The sequence below is a fragment of the Anolis sagrei genome, chromosome 3, assembly GCF_037176765.1.
Source record: "Anolis sagrei isolate rAnoSag1 chromosome 3, rAnoSag1.mat, whole genome shotgun sequence".
Classification (NCBI taxonomy): Eukaryota; Metazoa; Chordata; class Lepidosauria; order Squamata; family Dactyloidae; genus Anolis; species Anolis sagrei.
In genome coordinates this window covers 40659580-40682119 of record NC_090023.1, presented here as the reverse complement: position 1 = coordinate 40682119, position 22540 = coordinate 40659580, and the positions used below count along the sequence as shown (strand labels likewise).

The 22540-nt window shown below is 40.7% G+C and overlaps 1 protein-coding gene across 2 annotated transcripts in view; it reads left to right on the top strand.

The window, feature by feature from the left end:
• BOC (BOC cell adhesion associated, oncogene regulated) overlaps window positions 1–22540 on the top strand; it is an 85712-nt gene that overhangs the window by 23947 nt on the left and 39225 nt on the right. For both annotated transcript variants that reach the window (XM_060770769.2, XM_067466607.1), the window contains exons 2-4: window positions 16690–16751; window positions 18121–18301; window positions 20493–20771. In XM_060770769.2, coding sequence (XP_060626752.2) covers window positions 18223–18301; window positions 20493–20771 — 358 coding nt within the window. In that variant the 5' untranslated portion in view covers window positions 16690–16751; window positions 18121–18222. The remainder of the gene's footprint in view (window positions 1–16689; window positions 16752–18120; window positions 18302–20492; window positions 20772–22540) is intronic.

The following is a 22540-nucleotide window of genomic DNA, read 5'->3' as shown; positions in this document are numbered from 1 at the left end:
CTGTACAAACCAAGAACCAATCTCATGGGATTATAGAATCATAAACATGTTTGCTGTGCTTCTGGTCCACAAACTATTTCCATCTACATAACAGAATTGATAATCTTTAAGGAATTACTTTGTATTTCTTCCATTACCACCTGCATATAATTGTAAAACTATTTGCCTATATAATAGGGAGCTATTTAAGTCACCTGGGTTTATAAATTAGATCTTTCTTTTCCGAAATAGTCAAATGTTTCACTTTGAAATATAAATAATTATATGTTGCAGTGGGCCTAATTCATGTCAGGATCATGGAGGTGGCTGGGGGCTAGGAGCTAGGGATGGTCATATTAGGTCCCCAATTGTAGAAATAGAAAAAGTGCCATAGTTTCTAGCTGTGACTTTATAATCTGCTTAGACCATAAGGTAAGGTAGGACACATCTGGTTTTTGCAGATGTCCCAAACACAGCTGAACATTTTTTGAGCAAGACTGGTCAGAATTATGGTTTGGGGTGGAAACCACATGGAAGCGGGCCACTCCACAATGTTCCTGTCCTGAACCTTACAGATCTATCGGAAGTGGCAGGGGTAGAGTTCAGAGGGAGTGCAAATTGCCACATGGATTAAAGAAGTTTATGCAAGACCCTTTTGAATGGTCCATTTCTTTCATTTTTATGCTTGTGCTCAAAGGCAGGATATATTGCAGACAGGGATAAACTCTGTTTGCAGGATACCTAAGGAAAGTTGATTCTGGCCTTTTGTTTTAAGTAAATAAGGAATTTAATTTATTTTTTTAATTTAAGGTATAGATAAATTGGAATTGCTTGCAACAGTGCAGAACTAACTTTGTGTCGTTGTTCTGTCAACTAATGCGTATATGTTTTTTCTGACTGTTATACAATTCCAGTTGTCTTCTCTGTCCTTCCTATTCCTTATTCCTTTGTAAACAGATCCAAATCTAGCTTCATTGCTGGCTATGCTCCACGTGTTTGTTTTGTGTACACGTGCTGCTCTTGCCAGCTCTGTTGGGCTTTGGCTGTGAGGTGGGGGGAAAGGAAGGATGGAAGGGTGGCAGAAAGAAACGGGAGCAGGCTGCTGCTTTACAAACTCATATTTGTTTAAAGCTTAAAGGCTGCTTGAGAGAACTTTTGGAGTGAGGGGAAAGTGGTAGGGAGGGAGCGGGGAAATGGAGAATGTAAACTGTGTCAACGCTAGCAAACCTTCCAGCTGGCCCTACTCATGATGCCTTTGTGAAGAGCTCAGAGAAGAGAGTAACTTTTTAGGGATACTGAATTTGCAAGCTCTAAAACAAGAGAAGGAGCATAATAAAGTATTGCTTTTTAACAGTAGTGCCTTTTGTTTATTATGTCATTCTGCCACCTTGGGGTTCTGTTTTTCTTTGCATTGACACTCTATGTTCAGTAGCTGATGAGCAGGCTCAGTTGTCATTGGATTGGGCTGCATTTTGGTAGATTTGCCTTCTTAAAATCTTTTAATCTCATGCCTTTTGAACTCTGCAAGCCTTGATATTTCTCCAGGAATGGGGATATACTTTCTCTTTCCTGTTTTGGCTCAATTTCTGTTAGTACCCACCTGTTGTGTTCACTTTTAGAGGAAGTGATACTTCATTTGTTTATTAAAATATCTATTAGCACTCTGTTTAAAGACTGTTATAAAGGTAAAATCGAATGCACATGGGGAAATGAAAACCAAAGTTCAGTGACTGAAGCAGTTCAGACACTGTGAAGTCAAGATTTTCCTTGGATGTGGCTACATTGTTTTTAATAATGTTTTAAATGGATATTTTATAATTTAATGTTTTAATTAATGTTTAATTTGTGTTATATTGTTATGTTTATTTTATTTACAGTATTTATATACCGCCTATCTCACCCCTGGGGGGACTCAAAGCGGGTGTTGTATGTGTTGGCATAAAATCGTTGCCAGTTGTAATCTGCCCTGAGTCCCCCCTCGAGGGTTGAGAAGGACAGGGTACAAATACTTGAATAAATAAATAGCACAATCTTAAACAGTTCAAAAGTAATCCCCAAGGAAACTTGCTCCTTATTGGTTTGCATAAGATTGTGGCCTTCATGGTGGATAGTACTAGATGTTTTTTTAAAAAACAGCACCTTATACTGATGGCATACAAAACTGTATTATCGATACACATGTTTCTTCCCATTTGTAATAAGCTTCCAAGTATGAATAGATGCATTTATTTTACCAGTTGGAATGAGCATGGCTCAGTAACAGGCTTTGGGTTTACAATCACTTGCATCTCTTCTCAAAAGAATCATATATCAGGACAAAGGAAAGAACCCTGCCCAAGATGCCTCTCAACCATGGCTAGTCAGAGCAGATATTAAGCTAGATGGACAAATGAGAGCAAGTGTGGTATAATGATTTAAGCATTGGACTATGACTCTGGAAACCAAATCTTGATTACCTGTGAGAGATATGCCAGCTTCAAGACACACAACAACAACAACAACAACAACAAAGAAGGATAAATAGTCTGACCAAATATAAGGTACTTTGTTTAATTTATAATTGCAGAATGAAGCTCCCCACCAAACTGGGTAGACAGAGTGCAGTGCTCCAGATGTGCTGCTCCAGACACCTCCCATTACCCTTTACCATCCAGTAGCATAACTAATGAGGAGAAATGCTATGGTTTGCAATTTAACAGCTTACTTTGCCCATCTCTGAGCTATATGAAATTTTAAAAAAGACAATTATTTCCATGGAAGTGTCTTTTCTTAAAAAGACATCGAGGAACTAGAAACAAATGTTGCACTGAACAGCAGAGATGTAGCAGAATTTTATGGCAACTATAATTGCTAGTTTGTAACAAGCCAAAATTTGATAACGTCTCTCAGTAAGTTAAGAAATCCACACAATCAAAACCTAAGACAAAGATATTCTCCATTTGTTACGTATTTAAATCCCACACTTGTCTGGGTATCTATGGTGATTTCACAAGCAAAATATTGAATATTTTTAGGGCCAGGTCTAAAAAAATATCAAAACCAATCACACCAGATAAAATACTAAATTATATAACCTATCTCTCTATATATCTACCAGATAAACATGTTCCCTAAGTTGAAATTGTATTAATAATTTCAACTTAGGGAACATGTTTACTATAACATTAATAATAATAATAATTATTATTATTATTATTATTTCAAGCCAGTAAAGGTGGTCCCAGTGGTGATCGGCACACTGGGTGCAGTGCCTAAGACTTTGGCCTGCACTTAAATACAATCGGCGCTGACAAGATTACCATCTGCCAGCTGCAAAAGGCCACCTTACTAGGATCTGCATTCATTATTCGTCGATACATCACACAGTCCTAGACACTTGGGAAGTGTCCGACGTGTGATCCAATACAACAGCCAGCATCTTGTGGGGTTTCAAATAATAATAATAATAATACTTTATTTCTAGACTGCCCTCTCTCCCCAAAGGGACTCAGGGTGGTTTACGCATACAAAAAGGCAAGCATTCAATGCCTCAGGAGAATTCAAACATATCAAAATAATACACAATAAATCAACAGTAATAACAATGAGCTTACAACAAAGAATTAAGCATTATGATGAAATATAAAACAAAACAATCCAATAAGACACAGTTAACTAAAACATAAGTAAACATTACAACAAATACCCTAAAAGCAATTCAAAATACAGTTACATTAAAAATGGCTGGCACAAGTGTCTATTTGGAATGTAATGTGGCAGCCATATAGAACAAGTGGGACTAGCCAGCATCCAAGTAGTTAAAGTGTCCTCCTCCTCTGAATACACTAAAGTGCATAGGTGTGTTTTTAGAATTGTCTTAAAGGAGAGGAGGGTGTGGGGCCATTTTTACTTCTTTAGGGAAGGAGTTCCAGAGACGGGGAGCAATCATGGAGAAGGCCCCCTCTCTTGTTCCCACCAGCCAAGCTTAAGACGGGTGAGACCGAGAGTAGGGCCTCCTCCATTAACCGCAGCGCATGGGATAGTCTGTATAGGGAGATGCGATTAGACAAATAGCCTAGACCCGAACTGTTTAGGGCTTTTTAGGTAATGCCCAGAACTTTGTATTTAGCCTGGAAGTGGACTGGCAACCAGTGGAGCTGCCGCAGCATAGGAGTCATCCTCTAGACAATCAGGTTGTCAGTCCCATGGTGAATCACAACTATATTTGAATGAATGTAGTTCCATTCTTGCTGCAGTGCCCCTGTCCACAATTATAGGACTATAATCTCATTTTAACAGTTTTGCAGCATCCTATGGAATCCCTGGGCTTATAGTTTGGTAAGATACTGTAGTTTTCTGGCTGCAAATTCCCATTCCCAAGATTCTATGGGATGTTGCCATGGTAGTGAAAAATGGAGCCATAGAGCTATAATTATACTGTAAACTGTGCTGAATCCCATTTTGGGAGAAAGGCGGAACATAAACCATATGTAATAATTGAAAGGAACCCAGCTGGTGTGCACATTCCCATCTTCTATCTACACTTACAGTTTTGCAATGTGTGAATATGGTTTTAATTTCTCTATGTAGCTCTCACACCAACTGAGTTTGCCAAAATGCACTGGGAAGGATGTAGACGCTTAAGTTTTCAATTAGAATCTTGTCAAATGAGTTCTTTCTTCAATGTAAAAAAGTTAGAAGACTTAAGTTTTTCTTCTTTTTATTCAATGGCATTTGTTTTATAAACTTCTGATTTATCGATTAATTAATATTTTATCCTACTATTCCTAAACCCCCCACAACTTGCAATGTATATATTTGCAGCCTTTCTTTCTCTTTAGAGGATCGGTTGAAATTAGCAAACAACAAAAATGATTTAAAAATAACTCTTAAACCTAAGACCGGAGTTTCAAAAGTTTCATTCTGTAGATTGGACAACAGCACCCAGAATCCTCAGAGAACTGGGGGATTTGGAAGGTTGAGTGCAAAATAATGTTTCTAAACTCTATCTAATATTTTCAGTATTAGGAATCACATAATATGGCAGACAACTTTGTTGTGTTCTCATTGCAAATATTTCAAAGCTGTATTGTTGAGTAGCATGAACATTAGTTAAATTTAGAAAGATTGAACACTATTAAGCAAGAAGTGTAGATGCAGGTTTCCCTTGAGGTGGAAAATTAGGTTAGGAAGTGCTTTGGTAAGAGAAAGCATTATAGATAGGAAGACTATGCTTAACCTTTTATTTTGAATCTACTCTCATTCTCAGTTAAGGCATCTCTTTGCTTGCTTTGGGTGCTTTGAGAATAAGACAGCCAACTTTTGCAGCCCTGAACTTGTTTGAAGTGACGACTTCCTAAATTGTTCCACTTCAGAAGAGTTTTCCTTGTCTGTTCCTCTTCCACCGAGGCAATCATTATCATGATTATTTGCTCCCAGCGCAATTTGTTAATTGGCCATTAAATCCTGCCAAGAGGTGAGAGGCAATCTGCCATTAAATCACCCCATAAATCATGGGACTGACAAAAACATAGTTATCATTTGGCTGACTATTGCATTCTTCCCCTATGGTTTCATGCCTGCTCTTAATTGGACATATGCGTGTATGTGTACCTTCAAGTTGCCTCTTGAATTGGGGCGAGTTCCATAGGGTTTTGTTAGGTAATGAGCATTTGGAGGTGGTTTTGCCAGTTCCTTCCTCTGAAATGCCGCCGGTGGCACCTGGCATTCATTGAATACCACTCAATAAACAAGGAGAGTCGTAGTTTAGTGAGGCACCAGCATATATTGGCAGAGAAATCTTGTGTCATGTATCATGTTCTGCAGCTGATGGTGGTAGGCCTAGGAGTTGGTGATGGAAGGGTTAATGTAAGTCTTAGTTCTAAAGGGTTGAGTAATCTGTAAGTAAAAGTTCATAGGTGAAAGCAATTAAGGGTGGAGGTATCCAAGAGATAGGTTGCAGTTGGGTGTTTCTGGATATAAGGAGCTAGCTTTGGGACTGATCTTTGGGAGAAAAGTATTTGTCTTATCTTGGTAATAGATGCTGCTGATTTTCCCCCAGGTTTGTGGATTTTTGGTGTCCTGACCTGTCTCCTGAACCTTTGGAATCCTGGAACCTTGAATCTTTGAACTGGTTTTTCACTACAGTATAGACTCTTGATCCCTGGACTTTGTTTAATGAACTCTCGGCATTTGACCATTGGACTGGACCCTTTGACTGTGGTGTAGCGTTTGCTATCAGTTTTTGTTTTGTATTCTGTGGCTGAGTGCTATCTTTATGTTTTATATTTTGGACTATTAAAACAGCCAGAAAGTAAGTGTTGTTTTAATTAAATTGTTTTATACAAACTGGGTTTTTGTTTTATTCATCTCTGCCTCTGTAAAGGCAGAGTCCTGACATCGTGACATCTTGAGACCTTATAGAACAGGCATGGGCAAACTTTGGCCCTCGAGGTATTTTGGACTTCATCTCCCACAATTCCTAACAGCTGGTAGGCTGTTACGAATTGTGGGAGTTGAAGTCCAAAACATCTTGAGGGCTAAAGTTTGCCCATGACTGTTATAGAACCACAACTACCAGGATTCTGTAGCTTTGAGCCGTGGCAGTTAAAGTGGTGTCAAAGTGGATTGATTCTACAGCATAGATTTTATTTTTATTTATTGTGTCAGGAGCAAACCAAAACAGTTGTATTGCATTGAAAACAAACAAACAAACAAACAAAAGCCCAAGTCTGCAGACTTCTTATTCTATTAAATGTCCTTTGACCAGTAGCTGACTACTTGGAGTGCCTCTGGTGTTGCTGCAAGGAGGTCCTCCATTGTGCATGTAGCAGGGTTCAGGTTGCATTGCAGTAGGTGTTCTGTGGTTTGCTCTTCTCCACACTTGCATGTCGTGGATTCCACTTTGTAGCCCCATTTCTTAAGTTTGGCTCTGCATCTCGTGGTGCCAGAGAGTAGTCTGTTCAGGGCCTTCCAAGTGTACCCAGGAGGAAGTCTCTCATTTGGTATCAGCCATTGATTGAGGTTTTGCGTTTGAGCCTGCCACTTTTGGACTCTTGCTTGCTGAGGTGTTCCAGCAAGTGTCTCTGTAGATCATAGAAAACTATTTCTTGATTTAAGTTGTTGGCGTGCTGGCTGATACCCAAACAGGGGGTAGGCCTGGGATGTCACTGCCTTGGTCCTTTCACTATTGGTAGCTACTCCCCGGCAGATGTCAGGTGGTGCAATACCGGCTAAACAGTGTAATTTCTCCAGTGGTTTAGTGCGCAGACACCCCATGATATTGCAGCATGTCTCATTAAGAGACACATCCACTGTTTTAGCATGGTGAGATGTGTTCCACACTGGGCATGCATGGTCAGCAGCAGACTAGCATAGTGCAAGGGCAGATGTCTTCACTGTATCTGGTTGTAATCCCCAGGTTGTGCCAGTCAGCTCTCGTATGATATTGTTTCCAGCATCCACTTTTTGCCTGATATTCAGGCAGTGCTTCTTGTAGGTCAGAGCATGGTCCAGGGTGACTCCCAGATATTTGGGTGTGCTGCAATGCAATACTAGGGGTGCAGCATAGATGCGCCCCTAGTAACCTTCTACTCAAGCCATGTTCAGTGCCTGCCACATTCCTGTCGCGGGCAAAGGAAGTTATGGCGAAAGGGAATTCTGCCATCACTTCCCGCAGGTTTTTTCCTCGAAGAGGGCTCGGCACTGCCAACGTCTTGACAGCTGGCCCACGGCATGCATATTAGCTGCTCCTTTCCTGTCCACTCCACTTCCTCCTCTTCCCAACCATCTTTCTTCACCCCTCTCTACAAGCGCCAAACTTTGTCCCTTTGCCGAGCCCCAGCCTCTCCAGATTAGAGCTCTCCAGGGACCTTGCCTTTTGAAAAGAGGAAAGAAAGAAAAAGGGGTAAAAAAAGGGGGAGGGGGAGGGGAAAAAAGGAAAGAAAGAAAGAGGGGGAACAGAAGAATGAAAACAGACCCAAGGGGCAATAGTCCCTCGAGCCATCTCACTGCATTACAATGAATATGGACTCTATTAAGCTCCGTTCTGCCTGTTAGCGTTTCCCGGGGCAACCCAGCTCCCATATGGCAAGCATGCAGCAGATTAGGGTAGGCCTCCAGGCCTCATTGAAGGCCTGAGGCTTGACTGGCAGTTGAACTCCCTCCCCGCTTCTCCTCACACTTGACACTGCCTGTGTTTATCTAAAGCGGGGAGGGGGCTGCCATTGGGAAGGTTATTGTCCAGGGCAATGAGAGATAGGAGAGGGGCATAACGGAGCCAAGCGGGGAAGAAGGGAGGAAGGAGGAAAATGGGAGGGAATGATTTGGGGGGGGGGGGCACCATGGCCGAAAGAGAGGGGAAGAGGGAGGCGAGACTGCGCAAAAGGAGATAGGAAAGGGAGAAGGTTGGAAAGGAGTCGGGAGGGGAAGGAAGGGGGCACCATGGCAGGCACTTCATAAATATTCAGGAAGGATACTGAATAGGGAGAGGAGAAATAAAGCAGATGGAATTCATGTTAAAGAACAGCCACAATCGCCCTCCAAAAACGAGAAAAGAAAAGAGGACTGCTTTAAAGGAGCATAGGGAACGCCGTTTATCCAATTAGCAGGGTTGTCAAATTGAATTTATACAGAATTGAAGGGGGGGGGGAGAGGAGTGAAAATTAAGTGTGTGGGGTTGTGGGGGGAGCAATATGTAGAAGAAAGGAAGTGCTCCCCCTGCTCCTTCCCACTTTGGTAAAGAGATCTTATCCTTTCTAGGGCCCTGGCAGTGTTTTCCAGAGTCTTGGGAGGAGGAAATGGGGATAGTTGAGTGGATAGGAGGACGGGATAAAGTAACAGGTTGGGAATATGACAGAAAAAATATGAGCTTTTGGTTAAGTCCCTCTTTGTATTCATGGTGTCCTTCTTCACCCTCCCCCTTGGAAAGGGGCTCCTGCTTTTTGGGAAATATTTTGGTTTCTTTGGCCCTACAGTATCAGGAGGATACTGTGGTGAATTTGGAGCTTAGATGTCAACATTGTTGTTCTGTGCCTTCAGTTTAATGACTTATGGCAATACTACACTGGGTTGTCTTGGCATACTTTGTTCAGAAGAGGAGGACTCTTATGAGGATGCTTGCCATAGATGCAGGTGAAACGTCAGGAGAGAATGCTTCTAGAGCTTGGCCATATAGCCCGAAAAACCTACAACAACCCAGTGATTCCAGCCATGAAAGCCTTTGACAATACAGAAGAAATAGCCGCCTATAATATGTAATTTCGTCAACCCATTTTATAAACACATACCAGACCAGAATAACTTTACCATTCAAAAATTAGCTTTCATAGGTGAATCGAGGGTTTGTTAAGGGTTAGGTAAAAGGTAAAAGTTTTCTCCTGACATGAAGTCCAGTTGTGTCCGACTCTGGGGTGTGGTGCTCATCTCCATTTCTAAACCAAAAAGCCGGCGTAATCCGTAGACACCTCCAAGGTCATGTGTCCAGCATGATTGCATGGAGCGCTGTTACCTTCCCGCTGGAGTGGTACCTATGGCTTCAAACTACAAGAAAGAAGATTCCATCTGAACATGAGGAAGAACTTCCTGACTGTGAGAGCCGTTCAGCAGTGGAACTCTCTGCCCCGGAGTGTGGTGGAGGCTCCTTCTTTGGAAGCTTTTAAACAGAGGCTGGATGGCCATCTGTTAGGGGTGATTTGAATGCAGTATTCCTGCTTCTTGGCAGGGGGTTGGACTGGATGGCCCAGGAGGTGTCTTCCAACTCTTTGATTCTATTCTATGATCTACTCACATTTGCATGTTTTCAAACTGCTAGGTTGGCATAAACTGGGGCTGACAGCGGAAGCTCACGCCGCTCCCTGGAATCGAACCTGTGACAAGCTCAGCAGCGCAATGCTTTAACCCACTGCGCCACCAGGGGCTCCATTGTTAAGGGTTATAAACTGTATTTAAAACAGTTGTTAAGGGTTATGAACTGTATTTAAATCCATATTTCTTAATCCTGATTTGTGATCATTGGGTAAATCAAAAGTAGAAACTCTGGTTTGAACTGGATTTGCAATGACTAGTTGATATGAATAACTGGTTATAACTATTTTTCAGAGGAAACTACTCCTAAAGCAAGTCTACACAATCTTTGACCCTCTGGGTATTTTGAACTTCAGCTCCCAGAATTCCCATCCATTGGAGGCTTCTGTTGGTTGGAGGCCAAAACACCTGGAGGGGTGCAGGTTGTGCAGGCCTGCCCTAGAGCAGTGGTTCTCAACCTGGGGACCCCAGATGTTTTTGGCCTTCAACTCCCAGAAATCCTAACAGCTGGTAAATTAGCTGGGATTTCTGGGAGTTGTAGGCCAAAACACCTGGGGACCCACAGGTTGAGAACCACTGCCCTAGAGGCTCGACTGAGCAGCAGTTTGAAACCATACATTGCCTGTACATTTAGAAACTCAATTGAATGTTTTGCTTCTGTGCTATGATCAGTACAAACCATAGTTTGGCAGGAGCTCCATATCTGGGGTGCTACCATTGAGAAAGTAGTATCTTTTCTCACTAACCTGTTCTGGTAGATCTTAATGTTTCGGTGACCAAAACTTTGAGCCACAGTCTAACCTACCTCTTCAGGCAAGTTACTTTATGCCAGCCCTACCTCCTATGCTCTTAATTGGCCTCTTGATCTCTTATTTCTCAGAGGAGCCCCACATTCATTTTCATCACAGATTTGTAAAGTGCAGCTTGTTTATCTTAATTGCAATAAACATTAATTACAAGCAGTTTAATAACTTTTTATAACTGTAGACAAACCAGCACACACAACATAAAATGTTGAGGGATTACGTGATTCAGAACAAAAATAGAATCTAAAATGTCAAGTTTATGCAACCTAATTTTTCATTGGGAGTTTAAATCAGTTTCACGACATTTCAAATTGTATATTTGATGTGGCTTTGCTTCTCTTTTGCCTTAGGGAATGGCTTATAAGCTGGTCTGGAGCTTCAGATTCCTTGTAAATGTCACCCAAACAGAGAAGATGAATGGGTGGCTTTACACTCTTGCCTTCTCCCCCCTCTTTTCCCTTTTAGCACTTTTCACCCTAAGAGCACATGGCTAGTTATAGACATCCTTTCTCTGAGCACTGTCCAAAATCCATTGTTGCCATTTATGTTGGAAATGAAACACCACTCCTGTTTTGAGTTTCCAGAAAATCCAGCATGAAACTTGTTAGGTGTTGTTCTGTAAGAAATTTTCATGGGTAGTTCAACAGTTTATGCGTGATAAATATGGACCACAGTAACATCTTACAGTGATTTCATTTGTTTCCTTGAAACAATAGTGAACTATGTCAAAATCAGGCATACATTGATTGATTAAAACCTTGTCCTGAATATCTGATGTGTCTTTGATGGTGTTCTCTAATTGCATATTTCCACCAGTCTGCCCTAAAGAAATTCTTCAAGCTCTGCTCTTTCCCAATATATAACAACAGCAACAGTTCCTCCTCATCTTTTTTTCAGTTTTGATGATGCGAAGATGCGCAAGATATTGCAGCATAGCCCAAAATCTGACTGCTAGTCCAAGATCAGACCAATTGAATAAGTGAAATTTGTTTTTGAAATTTTTTATTTACAGAAATGAATACAAAACCTACATACAAATGTACAAACAAAAAGATAAAAATACTATTACATTCTAGGGAAAAAAAACATTAACTACATACAATCTATATCCATGGTTCCCAACCTGTGGACCATGGACCACCAGTAGTCCGTAAGACTGAAAATATGGTTTGCGACCTCACCACTACTACACTACCACTCACCCAAACCACCGGCAACAAGAGCGACTGGTTTTGTGAAACCCTCTTATAGTGTCAGGGCAACGGGGATATCGGGAGGGGAGAGGCTGACTACACACAAAAGATTACTATAACACATCAGCTCTAGATTATTAAATACGGTTTTCTGTGGGCAAGCAGATGACTACTGCATGGCATATGTTTTGTATCAGAAAGTAGAACTGATGTGGTCTATCTAATGCAATTTTCTGAATAATCACCCCAAATATGTTACTAATGTTGTAAAGTAGTCCCTGGTCAAAGTAATCCCTGGTCAAAAAAAGGTTGGGAACCACTTAACTATATTATCTAGTCTAAGAACTTTAAATTCTCTGTCTGATGGTTTCTTTTCTCTCAATTTTCTTCACCCATTAAACTAAAAAGAATCATTGATACATCCTTTCATTGATACATAACAACATTCTTCTAACCAGTGATGGAGGTTTGACCCCATCTTTTCTGGAGGAAATCAGTGGAATTTGTTGAAATGTTGACTTTAAGTCAGTTCCAATTCATGGCAACCCTGATAGTATGAGGTTTTATTCGAAATATTTGTTTAGGGAGCAGGGTTACCTTCACCTTTATCTTTCTCTGAAGCTGAGAGAGAATGACAGGCCTAAGGTTATGCAAAGGGTTTTCTAGTTGATAAGGGATTTGAACCGTAGTCACCTAGAGTCCTAGTCTAACACTCAAATGAATACATAAAGCTGGCTTGACTTTCTATTTAGATCAGGCATGGGCAAACTTCAACCCTCCAGGTGTTTTGAACTTCAACTCCCACAATTCCTAACAGCCGGTAGGCCAAGTTAGATAATGGTGAGGAATGCTGGGAGTTGGAGTCCAACAGTTTCCAGAGGGCTTTGAGAGACACTTCCCAAATTTAGGCCATAAGCATGCCTTTCATTCAATTGAGACAAATGCAAGATACTCCTCTTAGGAATTAAAAATGAAATTCAAAGATACATAATGGGGGACTCCTGGCTTGAAAACAAGTTAAACATGAGCCAAAAATATGATGCTGCAGCTAAAAAAGCCAATGGGATTTTAGCCTGTATAAATAGAAGTATAGTGTCTAGTTCCAGGGAAGTCATGCTACCCCTCTATTCTGCTTTAGTTAGACCACACCTGGAATACTGTGTCCAATTCTGGGCACCACAATTGAAGAGAGATATTGACAAGCTGGAATGTGTCCAGAGGAGGGCGACTAAAATGTTAAAGGGTCTGGAGAACAAGCCCTATGACAAGCGGCTTAAAGAACTGGACATGTTTAGCCTGCAGAAGAAAAGATTGAGAAGAGACATGATGGCCATTTATAAATATGTGAGGGGAAGTCACAAGGAGGAGGGAACAAGCTTGTTTTCTGCTACCCTGGAGATTAGGACATGGAGCAATGGCTTCAAACTACAGGAAAGGAGATTCCACCTGAACATGAGGAAGAACTTCCTAACTTTGAGAGCTGTTCAGCAGTGGAACTCTCTGCCCTGAAGTGTGGTGGAGGCTCCTTCTTTGGAGGCTTTTAAACACAGGCTGGATGACCATCTGTTGGGGGTGCTTTGAATGCTATTTTCCTACTTCTTGGCAGGGGGTTGGACTGGATGACCCTTGAGGTCTCTTCCAACTATGATTCTATGGTGGCACTGCTTATAACCTAGAAGAGATGAGAGCCAAGCATTTTTTTTTATTTTGGGCTGAATTTGCTGCAGTGATCACATGTTAACCCAGAAATCCAGAGAGAGTTACTCCCAAATAAATGTGCATATATTGCAAATGAGGTCACTCGGCTGTAAATGACCTAATCCATTTGACTGAAGCCCTGGCAGCATTGCACTTGCCCTTAGACAGGAAACCACCTTATATGCTTTGACTATTCTGCCTCTCGGACTGAGTCCTCTAGTCATCTCTGCTTTCCCAAACACCTTTCTCCCCTCGGCTCCCCATGCAGTAAAAGGAATTCTCATGCCCAGCAGCTGAAACAAGGGCTGGTTTTCATTTAAGACCCTCCTCATAAATTTCAGATGGTGTGCTAGTAACAAGAATGGCTTGGCTGGGCCTTATTTAAGCAGCAGGGGGCTTGGAGCTGCAAGCAGCATTTCCTCAATAAAACCTTCAAAAAACACCTCTGTTGCTGCCAATGTTAGAATTGTAAGGCTCTATCTTCCTTTGTCTCTTCCCCCTTGCTTAATCTTATTCTTTACAATGTATATGCCCACCCCACCTTTGAGTATCTTGGAGAATGGGTAACTTTGCTGTTAACTTTTACACCCTGTGCATCTGATTTATTCCTCCTAAATCTCACTCTGCTAATAGCTTTGTCCTTTGATTTACTGAAAGTCATTTCCAGACCCTCGGTCTGCGGACAGGAAATTGTTGTCTTAACTTGACAGGAAAAACAGATATATAAACGAAATTGTTGTTTTTCACTCCTTGGTCCAGTAAAAGGTGTTGTATCTTTGACAAGTAATGTGAGAGAATCACAGGCTTCTGATGGTGATGACAGTGAACCAGATCATCACAATCCAATCCAGCTCAAACATTTAAGGCACTTTGATTTGAGGAGGAGAATTAAGCACAGATAAAAATCTCTTCCATCAGAGCCAGTGAAACTTGAAAATTCACAATTTTTGGTAGGATCATGTTAAAAATATTTAGTTTTATAGCACATTTGGAACTAAAAATTGTAATATTAAAAGACAACCGGTGGCACAGTGGGTTAAACCGCTGAGCTGATGAACTTGCTAACCAAAATGTTGCAGGTTCAAATACGGGGAGTGGTGTGAGCTCCTGCTGTAAGCCCCAGCTTCTGCCAGCCTAGCAGTCCGAAAACATGCAAATGTGAGTAGATCAATAGGTACCACTCCAGCGGAAAGATAACGGCGTTCCATGCAGTCATGCCAGCCATATGACCTTGGAGGTCGAACACAACTAAACTTAATGTAAAACCTTTACCTAAGATATTATAAAGTTAAAGCTCAAGAACAATTGAAAGTGCATCAAGAAATAATGCCCTTTCTCTCATACACCAACTGAAAATAGGTAGGGTGTTGTCTAGAGCAGGGCTTCTTAAACCTTTTCAACTCACAATTTCAACCACGGGTATATAGATAATTTAGTTATAATAAGGAGCTCCTAGTGGCACAGCAGATTAAACCTCTGAGCTGCTAAAATTTGACCAAAAGGTCAACGGTTCAAATCCGGGGAGTGGGGTGAACTCCCACTGTTAGCCCCAGCTTCTGCCAACCTAGCAGTTCAAAAACATGCAAGTGTTAGTAGATCAATAGGTAGCACTTTGGCAGAAAGGTCATGGCACTCCATGCAGTCATGCTGGCCACATGACCTTGGAGGTGTCTTTGGACAAAGCCAGCCCCTTGGCTTAGAAATAGAGATGAGCACCACCACCACCCCCAGAGTCAGACATGATAAGACTTATTGTCAAGGGGAAATCTTTACCTCTTTTAGTAGCAAGAAACTAGTATTTGCAAGGCTTGCTAAACAGGCTGGTTTTTATTTTTATGAAGTACAACTGAAGCATTTTCTGCAGAGTCAACTGCAAACACTGCATGCTGTTGTCAACAGAGTTATGAAAATGTCTAAAACAGTCACTGGGTGGTAATTTAGAAATGTTTTATTGTTGCTAAATTTTTCACAACTCCAGCATGAAACTAAGGGGGACACCTTTTGAGGTTGGGACCCAGAGTTTAAGAAGTTTGCAACATAATACCTTATTATGTCTCTGTGTGATAGGTGATGTTATTTTGTGTGATTTGTTTAATAATGTTTAATGTTTTATTAGGAGAGGGTCAATTTTAATGTTTTATACTGTTTTTATCGATGGCATTGAATTGTTGCCAACATTGTCAACTGCCTTGAGTCTCCTTCGGAGTTGAAAAGGGAGATATAAAAAAAATCGCAAATAATAATAATAGTAATTAAATATTCAACTTCATAAAATATGTTTTGATTATTTTGACTATTCAGTTGTGGATTGTTTTTAAAAATTGATGCAGCTAAACTAGAATTAGAAATCTCTTTGGGATCCCTAAAGTAAAATTGGAAAGAACAGGGAACAAAAACTGGGACTTTTTGATCTTTTTCATTAGTCTGCATGTGCCTTACTTGTCTCTCTGCTTTTTATTGGACCTTAAACTATATGAGTTTGTTTGGATCCAGCTGGATGCTTGTTCAGTGGAATGGTTTTGTTAAAAAGAAAAAAATGCTTACGATTGTATTTCAGTAAATTCTGTTTAGTTTCTCGTGTATCTTTTCTGTGTTTCCTTAATGTCAAGATTTTCTTTTCTCTTTCCTTCCCACAATGGAATCTGTTTGTATAAAAAAGAGCCGCAGGGCTGAGGAAATCTATTCATTTGTCTTTCTGTTTAAATGGAAATATTTTTTATAACCACAGCCAAATAACTAGGTAACAGAACTTGGCAAACAAACTAATTGAATTGCAGTTGATTGGACATGTTCTTTTTTTATGTGCTGAAACTATGCGTAATAGCACATTTGTTTACCGGGATGTTTCATCTGTGCCAGGTAGAATTCATACCATGTGAGCTAAATAATATGTATTTTCTTACCTGGAAATTATATAGGAAGTTGCAGTGGAATTGTGTGAGGGATGCAGTTCTACTGGTCACGTCAATGAACATATCACCTGTAAAATTAGAGCTCATAAACATTACTAAATCTTTTTAAACAGTGGTTCTCAACCTGTGGGTCCCCAGGTGTTTTGGCCTACAACTTCCAGATATTGCAGCCAGTTTACCAGCTGTTAGGATTTCTGGGAGTTGAAGGCCAAAACATCTGGGGACCCACAGGTTGAAAACCACTGCTCTATAATCTTCCAACTTGTATGAGCATTAGTTTTCCCATAAGTGACTTGTATTCTTCTTTCTTCTTTTCAGATACAGTTTCAGTGACAGGAGGCTTCTGTTTGCTTTATCCATAGAAATTGTTGCTCAACAAGGTAATTATTTATGTTAACTTCAAGTATTTGCAGAACTGTTTGTTAAAATTCTGATGATTTCACTGTAGTCATACATTTTCAGTTACAGTATAGTTGGAGCCATATTTTTTTGATGTTTGTCTTAGAAATTTTATGGCCTTTTCGTCTTCTGGATAACATACAATAAACATTATTTCCATGGAACCTCTTACTGTATAATTTATTAATACAATTAGGAAAAAATAGCATAAGAATAATAAAATAATAGAGTTAGAAGAGACCACTTGGGCCATCTAGTCCAACCCCCTGCCATGCAGGAGGTAGGGCACACAAATGGGGATTGTGCTATAACTGTTGTGCTCCTTTTGTAAGCAGAGGAGGCAATAGGATCTTAACTGCCTCCTTTATTCACCTCTAGTTGCTTTCCTGGCAACAAGGAGTCAATGAAAATGTGTATAGTTATAACCTCTTAAAGCAGTGGTTCTCAACCTGTGGGTCCCCAGGTGTTTTGGCCTACATCGCCCAGAAATCCCAACCAGCTTACCAACTGTTAGGATTTCTGGGAGTTGAATGCCAAAACATCTGGGGACCCACAAGTTGAGAACCACTGTCTTAAAGCCTCCCCTCTTTTTTCCAGTTGATAACATTGTGGCCTAATGTAAAGTAAACCATGTGTATTTCACGTTTGATCAGCCCACACACTGCCTTGCCAGAGAAAGAAAATATGCCATGCAGGTGAACAATAAGAACAAGTAGTTTACTCTTTGTAAACCGAGAACAACATATGTACAGTGTGATCAACTCACATAATGACCTTTTATGAGAGATTTAAAAAAGTCTTTCTTTCTGTGTCCATATGAGAGACCATCTTTCAGCTGCTCAGAATCAAATCAGTCTGTGCTTCTCTGCTTCTCTCTTCTTCCCTCTGTGCACCTGCATAGCTCAAACTTGAACAAAAATGTAACAGTAACCAAAAGTCCCAGGCTCAGCCTGCTCCCTGTGCATTGCCCGACCAATCAGTTTAATGCATCTTATCTTACAGTTGACACACACACACTCGCTGATTCCTTGCATGTGCCAACAAACATGAGATTTCTGGTTTCCTTATTGGCTTGTATAATCCAACAAACAGGATATACAACAAAATATTGTAGCAGGCAACCCTTCTCCAACACGGAGAGCCAAAGTTTGCCCATGCCTGGTTCAACGTCTCAGTTAGAAAGTCATGGCATTCTAAAGATATTCCTACCAACTGTCCCCTGCATCTGCATCCCTATCTTGTTAATGTTGGGGGGCAACTCTTTAAGGGACACCTATGTTTGCCTTATAGTTGGCTCAACAAGGTTATGTTGTCTCTTGACCAATCTTCTCCTTTCCTCTGGTTGTCCAGGGTGCTCTACAAAGTTGAATTTCCACCCTGAAGTCCTCTGGGGCATCTTATGGGAACCTCACTTGGCATCTTTTGCTCCAGATTCCTCTGCATGGGATTATCATGATACCAGGGGAAAAGGGACCAATGACTGCTATTGCCTATTTGCTCTTGGCAACTGTGAGCTGCATTGCAAATTTGGGTGAGTGTTCTAGTTTGTATTTTGTTTTTTAGTGGCTGTGTCTTATTTACATTTCTTTACCTTTTATTTCCTAAAGAGATACTATGTTATTGAAATGTTCCATTTTTTAAATATTGCTTTTTAAGAAATAATGTTTTCAGGGCGACAAGGAGAGAGACATCTGCATAACATAAGTCAGAGATCTGTGGTAACATTGGTTTACCATGGGCTGGCAATGTTTGGGCTTTTGATTGGTCCTGCGTGCAGTGAGAGAAGCCAAAGAAACTGTGGAGCAAAACTTCACGGTCTATTTCTCATGTTCTGCAAGCTCATGCACAACTGCCTATGCATTTTTCTTTCCTTTTAGCAAACCAGAGAAAGATGCAAAATCTAAAACTGTGTGTTCAGAATAGCATGTATACTATCAGACTATAGCTAAACAAGTAAACTGCATGGAGAGTGAAACATATCCATTAGTACAATAACACAAACAAGAAATCAATCACATGTGACTAAGGCAGTAGTATAGCCAGAGTTTAAAATTTAAAATATTTCAGCAGCATCAGAAGAATAACAATACAATATTAAGAGAATAAAACTTTGAAAAAGTGTAGTGGTTGAAAGAGCACATAGATTGTGCTGTTGAATTACTGTAAGCCTGCTCATGGGGGTTGGACTAGATGACCTATGTGGTCTCTTCCAGCTCTATGATTCTGCGAACCTCAAATCGACATTGGGGAGTTAATGACTAAATCATTGGCTGGTTGCCTGGAATAATCAGCAGTTGGCCCCAGGGTGAGGTGTCAAGTAGGCCTAGTTCAGGTGTATTTATGGGCTAGGCTTTAGCACAGCTAGTTAATCACCAGCAGTAATAGATCACACCAGTCGAAAGGTTGGCGGTTCGAAGCCTGGGTCAGAGTGAGCACCCAACCTTCAGCCTAGCTCTCTGTCCCCTTAGCAGTTCGAAAACGGCTGTGAACTGTGAGTAGAGAAATTAGGCACCGCTTAAGCAGGAAAATATTTTGTGGCACCATATAAAGGAAATACCAGAAAATGCCGGCAATTAAAGGAAGGAGGAAGTCTGTGATCAAGGGCTCCAACAGCACCCCCCTGTTGCGAAAAACTAACACAACCTCCAGGATGCCGAAGTTGGGGGAAATGATGACATATACCTCTATCTGTTGTCTATCCTGTCTGTTCAACAGCATTGAATGTTTGTCGTGTATGTGTTCTGTGAGTCCCCTTTGGGATGAGAAGGGAGGAATATAAATGCTGTCAATCTATATAAATAAAAATGTAATGTTTGTTTGTGAGATTAACATAACTCAAAAACCACTGGACAAATTGACACCAAATTTGGACACAATACACCTATCAGGTCAACGAGTGACCCTCACTCATAAAAACACTGAAAAACACAGCAGATGAGACTTAAAAAGCCAAAAAATTACAACGCATGTACAAAACCACATATATACACAAATACACACACACACACATATATATACACACAAAACACATATACACAGACTGGACCACAGCAACCATGGCAGGGAATGGCTAGTAAATAAATAAATATTGTGATTGCCAGGGGGTGGGCAGAAATAACAGGAGATCATTATCTCCATAATTATCTGCTTATGAGCTTTCTAGAATATCTGTTAAAAAGAGAAAGTTACATGGCCATTTGGGTTGATCTAGCAAGGGAGTTTGTATAGTTGATATTTGTGCTGCCCCTATCATTATAATGATAATCCAAGAAGCCACTTGGTTTTTCTTTTGATATGGAACCAACATTGATTATTGTTGAACATATGTCTTTCCTGAGGTGACAGTGAACAAGAGAGGACACTTGCATGCAAAGAACAAAATAAATAGGACAGCATCCAGAGCAGAGGAACATACATTTCACATATCTACAAACCACATTAACTTAGTTTGAGTAGTGCCCTCCTGAGAGAACTGGGTAGCCCTAAGGTATAGATTGTGTAAATATTGTCCTCCTTTCAGCCACCAAATGCCATTAGTTACAAACCTGAAAGAATTATGCTATTTGAATAATCTTGTTACTCTTTTGCAACCTTCTGCTTTGCTCATTTATGCGTGAGAAGCTTAAAGAACTTGAAAGTATTTTGGATTTTGAGGGTACCTGCAGTAGAGTAGATTATCTCTCCTAGCCAGCCAGCACTTACAAGATTTTTTGTGTATGCAGGTGAATCTCTTCAGATCACTATTCAGCCTACTTCTATTGTCCAGAAGTATGGTGGCTTGGTGACCCTGCGATGTGAGGTTGAACCTTTGAAAGTAAATGTTACCTGGAGACTGAATGGAAAAGAGGTGCCTCCATTGGATGATGTGCTGGGGATCCATATTGAACAGAGACTTCTCACCATCACTGCCTTGAACAACCATACAGTGGGGCGATATCAGTGCATAGCTCACGTGCCTGAAGGTGTTGTTGCCAGTATCCCAGCTATGGTGACATTAGCCAGTAAGTATCTTTGCTTTCCCACTTTGAACCACAATGCACTGTGTCCCGCTTTCATTACCCCTCCGTTCTGCAAGAATGGCGAGGGCATTTATTCCCATATGTAGGAGATAACATTTATTTGAAGCCTGGCCTTTATGCTCCTAAAGTAACCTTTCCAAGCTCTGACTTGATTGCAAGTCTAATTTTGGAGCACCTTTTTACTTGAGGTTGAGAAAATAATGTACTGCTTATCTGATTTCACATTAGAGTAAATTGTACAATCAAATTGGGATGCTGACATTGTTTAGGGCTCATGAGTTCTGACAGAGCAAGCCCATGCGGTAAATGCTATTTATCTGTATTAGTCATTGGGCAGAATTGACGTGTAACCTGTCTCAGCTAGAAAGAGGAGAGTTCCCTCTTCAGGGCGCCACAGGGTGTGGAGAAAACACAGAAAGGAGATATGCCTTTAAAAAATGGAAGGAGATACATTTGTGCACAACAGACTGGTTTTGTTTCAAAGCCAAGAATTATTGGCTTGTCATCAAGATATTAATCAGAAGTGAAATGTTTAGGTTGGGCAGGGTCAGAAAAGAGAAGCAGAGTAGAAAAGGGAGAAGTAAAAGCAGCTCCAAGACTCTGTGGGAGGGGTCTGCCATTGGGTTGAAGCCTTTGGGGGATTTGGATTGAGCTCTGCAGTTAGATTAAGTTTCGGAGAGTGCATTCCAGAGCAGAATGGGGGCTGTGTTTTGCTTGTGGGCTCATAAGGGAGGGGAGTGAAAAGGTGGATGAGATTACTCAGAGCATGGTTTGCATTTAAGAGAGACTGGGAAAGTGCTGCTTGCTCTGCCTCTTAGAACAGTTGTTTTGCTTATGAGCCTCTCTAGTGTTCTCTCAAATGTTTTTATTTGGACAAAGCTGTCATAGTTCAGCCTACCTGGCGGATGGCTTCCCTCTCCAGCTTCATTGAGTGAGTGGGGAGACTTGCTTTCATCACTGGGCTTCTAGAAGATCTGAACATCCGTCAGATATAAGATCCAGGTTGCACTTTGTTTCTGATTAAAATTTATCCATTCTTTTCTTAAAATAAAGAAAAAATGATAGTAAGTTAAGTAACAGAATATACAGTACAGTAATGTTTAGTGGACAAAGAACAAATCTTTAAGAAAGGTGGTTCAAACTCCCTCCATAATCTTATTGTGCTGGTCTATGTAGAGCAGTGGCTCCTAACCTTTGGTCCTCCAGGTGTTTTGGACTTCAACTCCCAGAAATCCCAGCCAGTTTACCAACTGTTAGGAATTGTGGGAGCTGAAATCCAAAACACTTGGAGGACCAAAGTTTGGAAACCACGGCTGTAAATACAGCTGTTGTCATAGAGCTCCATAGATGTATTGGATATGTATCTGGCTTTCTGACACAGTCAGTTTGCATTTGACTCAATGGAACAACATCTGAGAACAATTTGATTTTACATTTTTGAGGTCTTCTTTGAAATCCAGATTTCCTTTTTTCTTTAAAGTGGCTTAAATTTGCATATGTATAAATTTAAACCTGGTGGGAGGAAAAGTTAATTCACTAACAAAGTCATTGTAGACAAGTACACCCAAAAGTAAATGCCACTGAGTTCAGTAGGCTTAAAGTATTTCCAGATAAATGTGTAGGTTTTCAGCATATGTCCATATTATTGCCTCTGCCTTTGTTGAGTTGAAGATATCTGATAGGCATAGGAGGAGAAGCAAACTTTCCTGACATTTTGGACATCAGAGATGTCACCACTGGAACTGAGAACT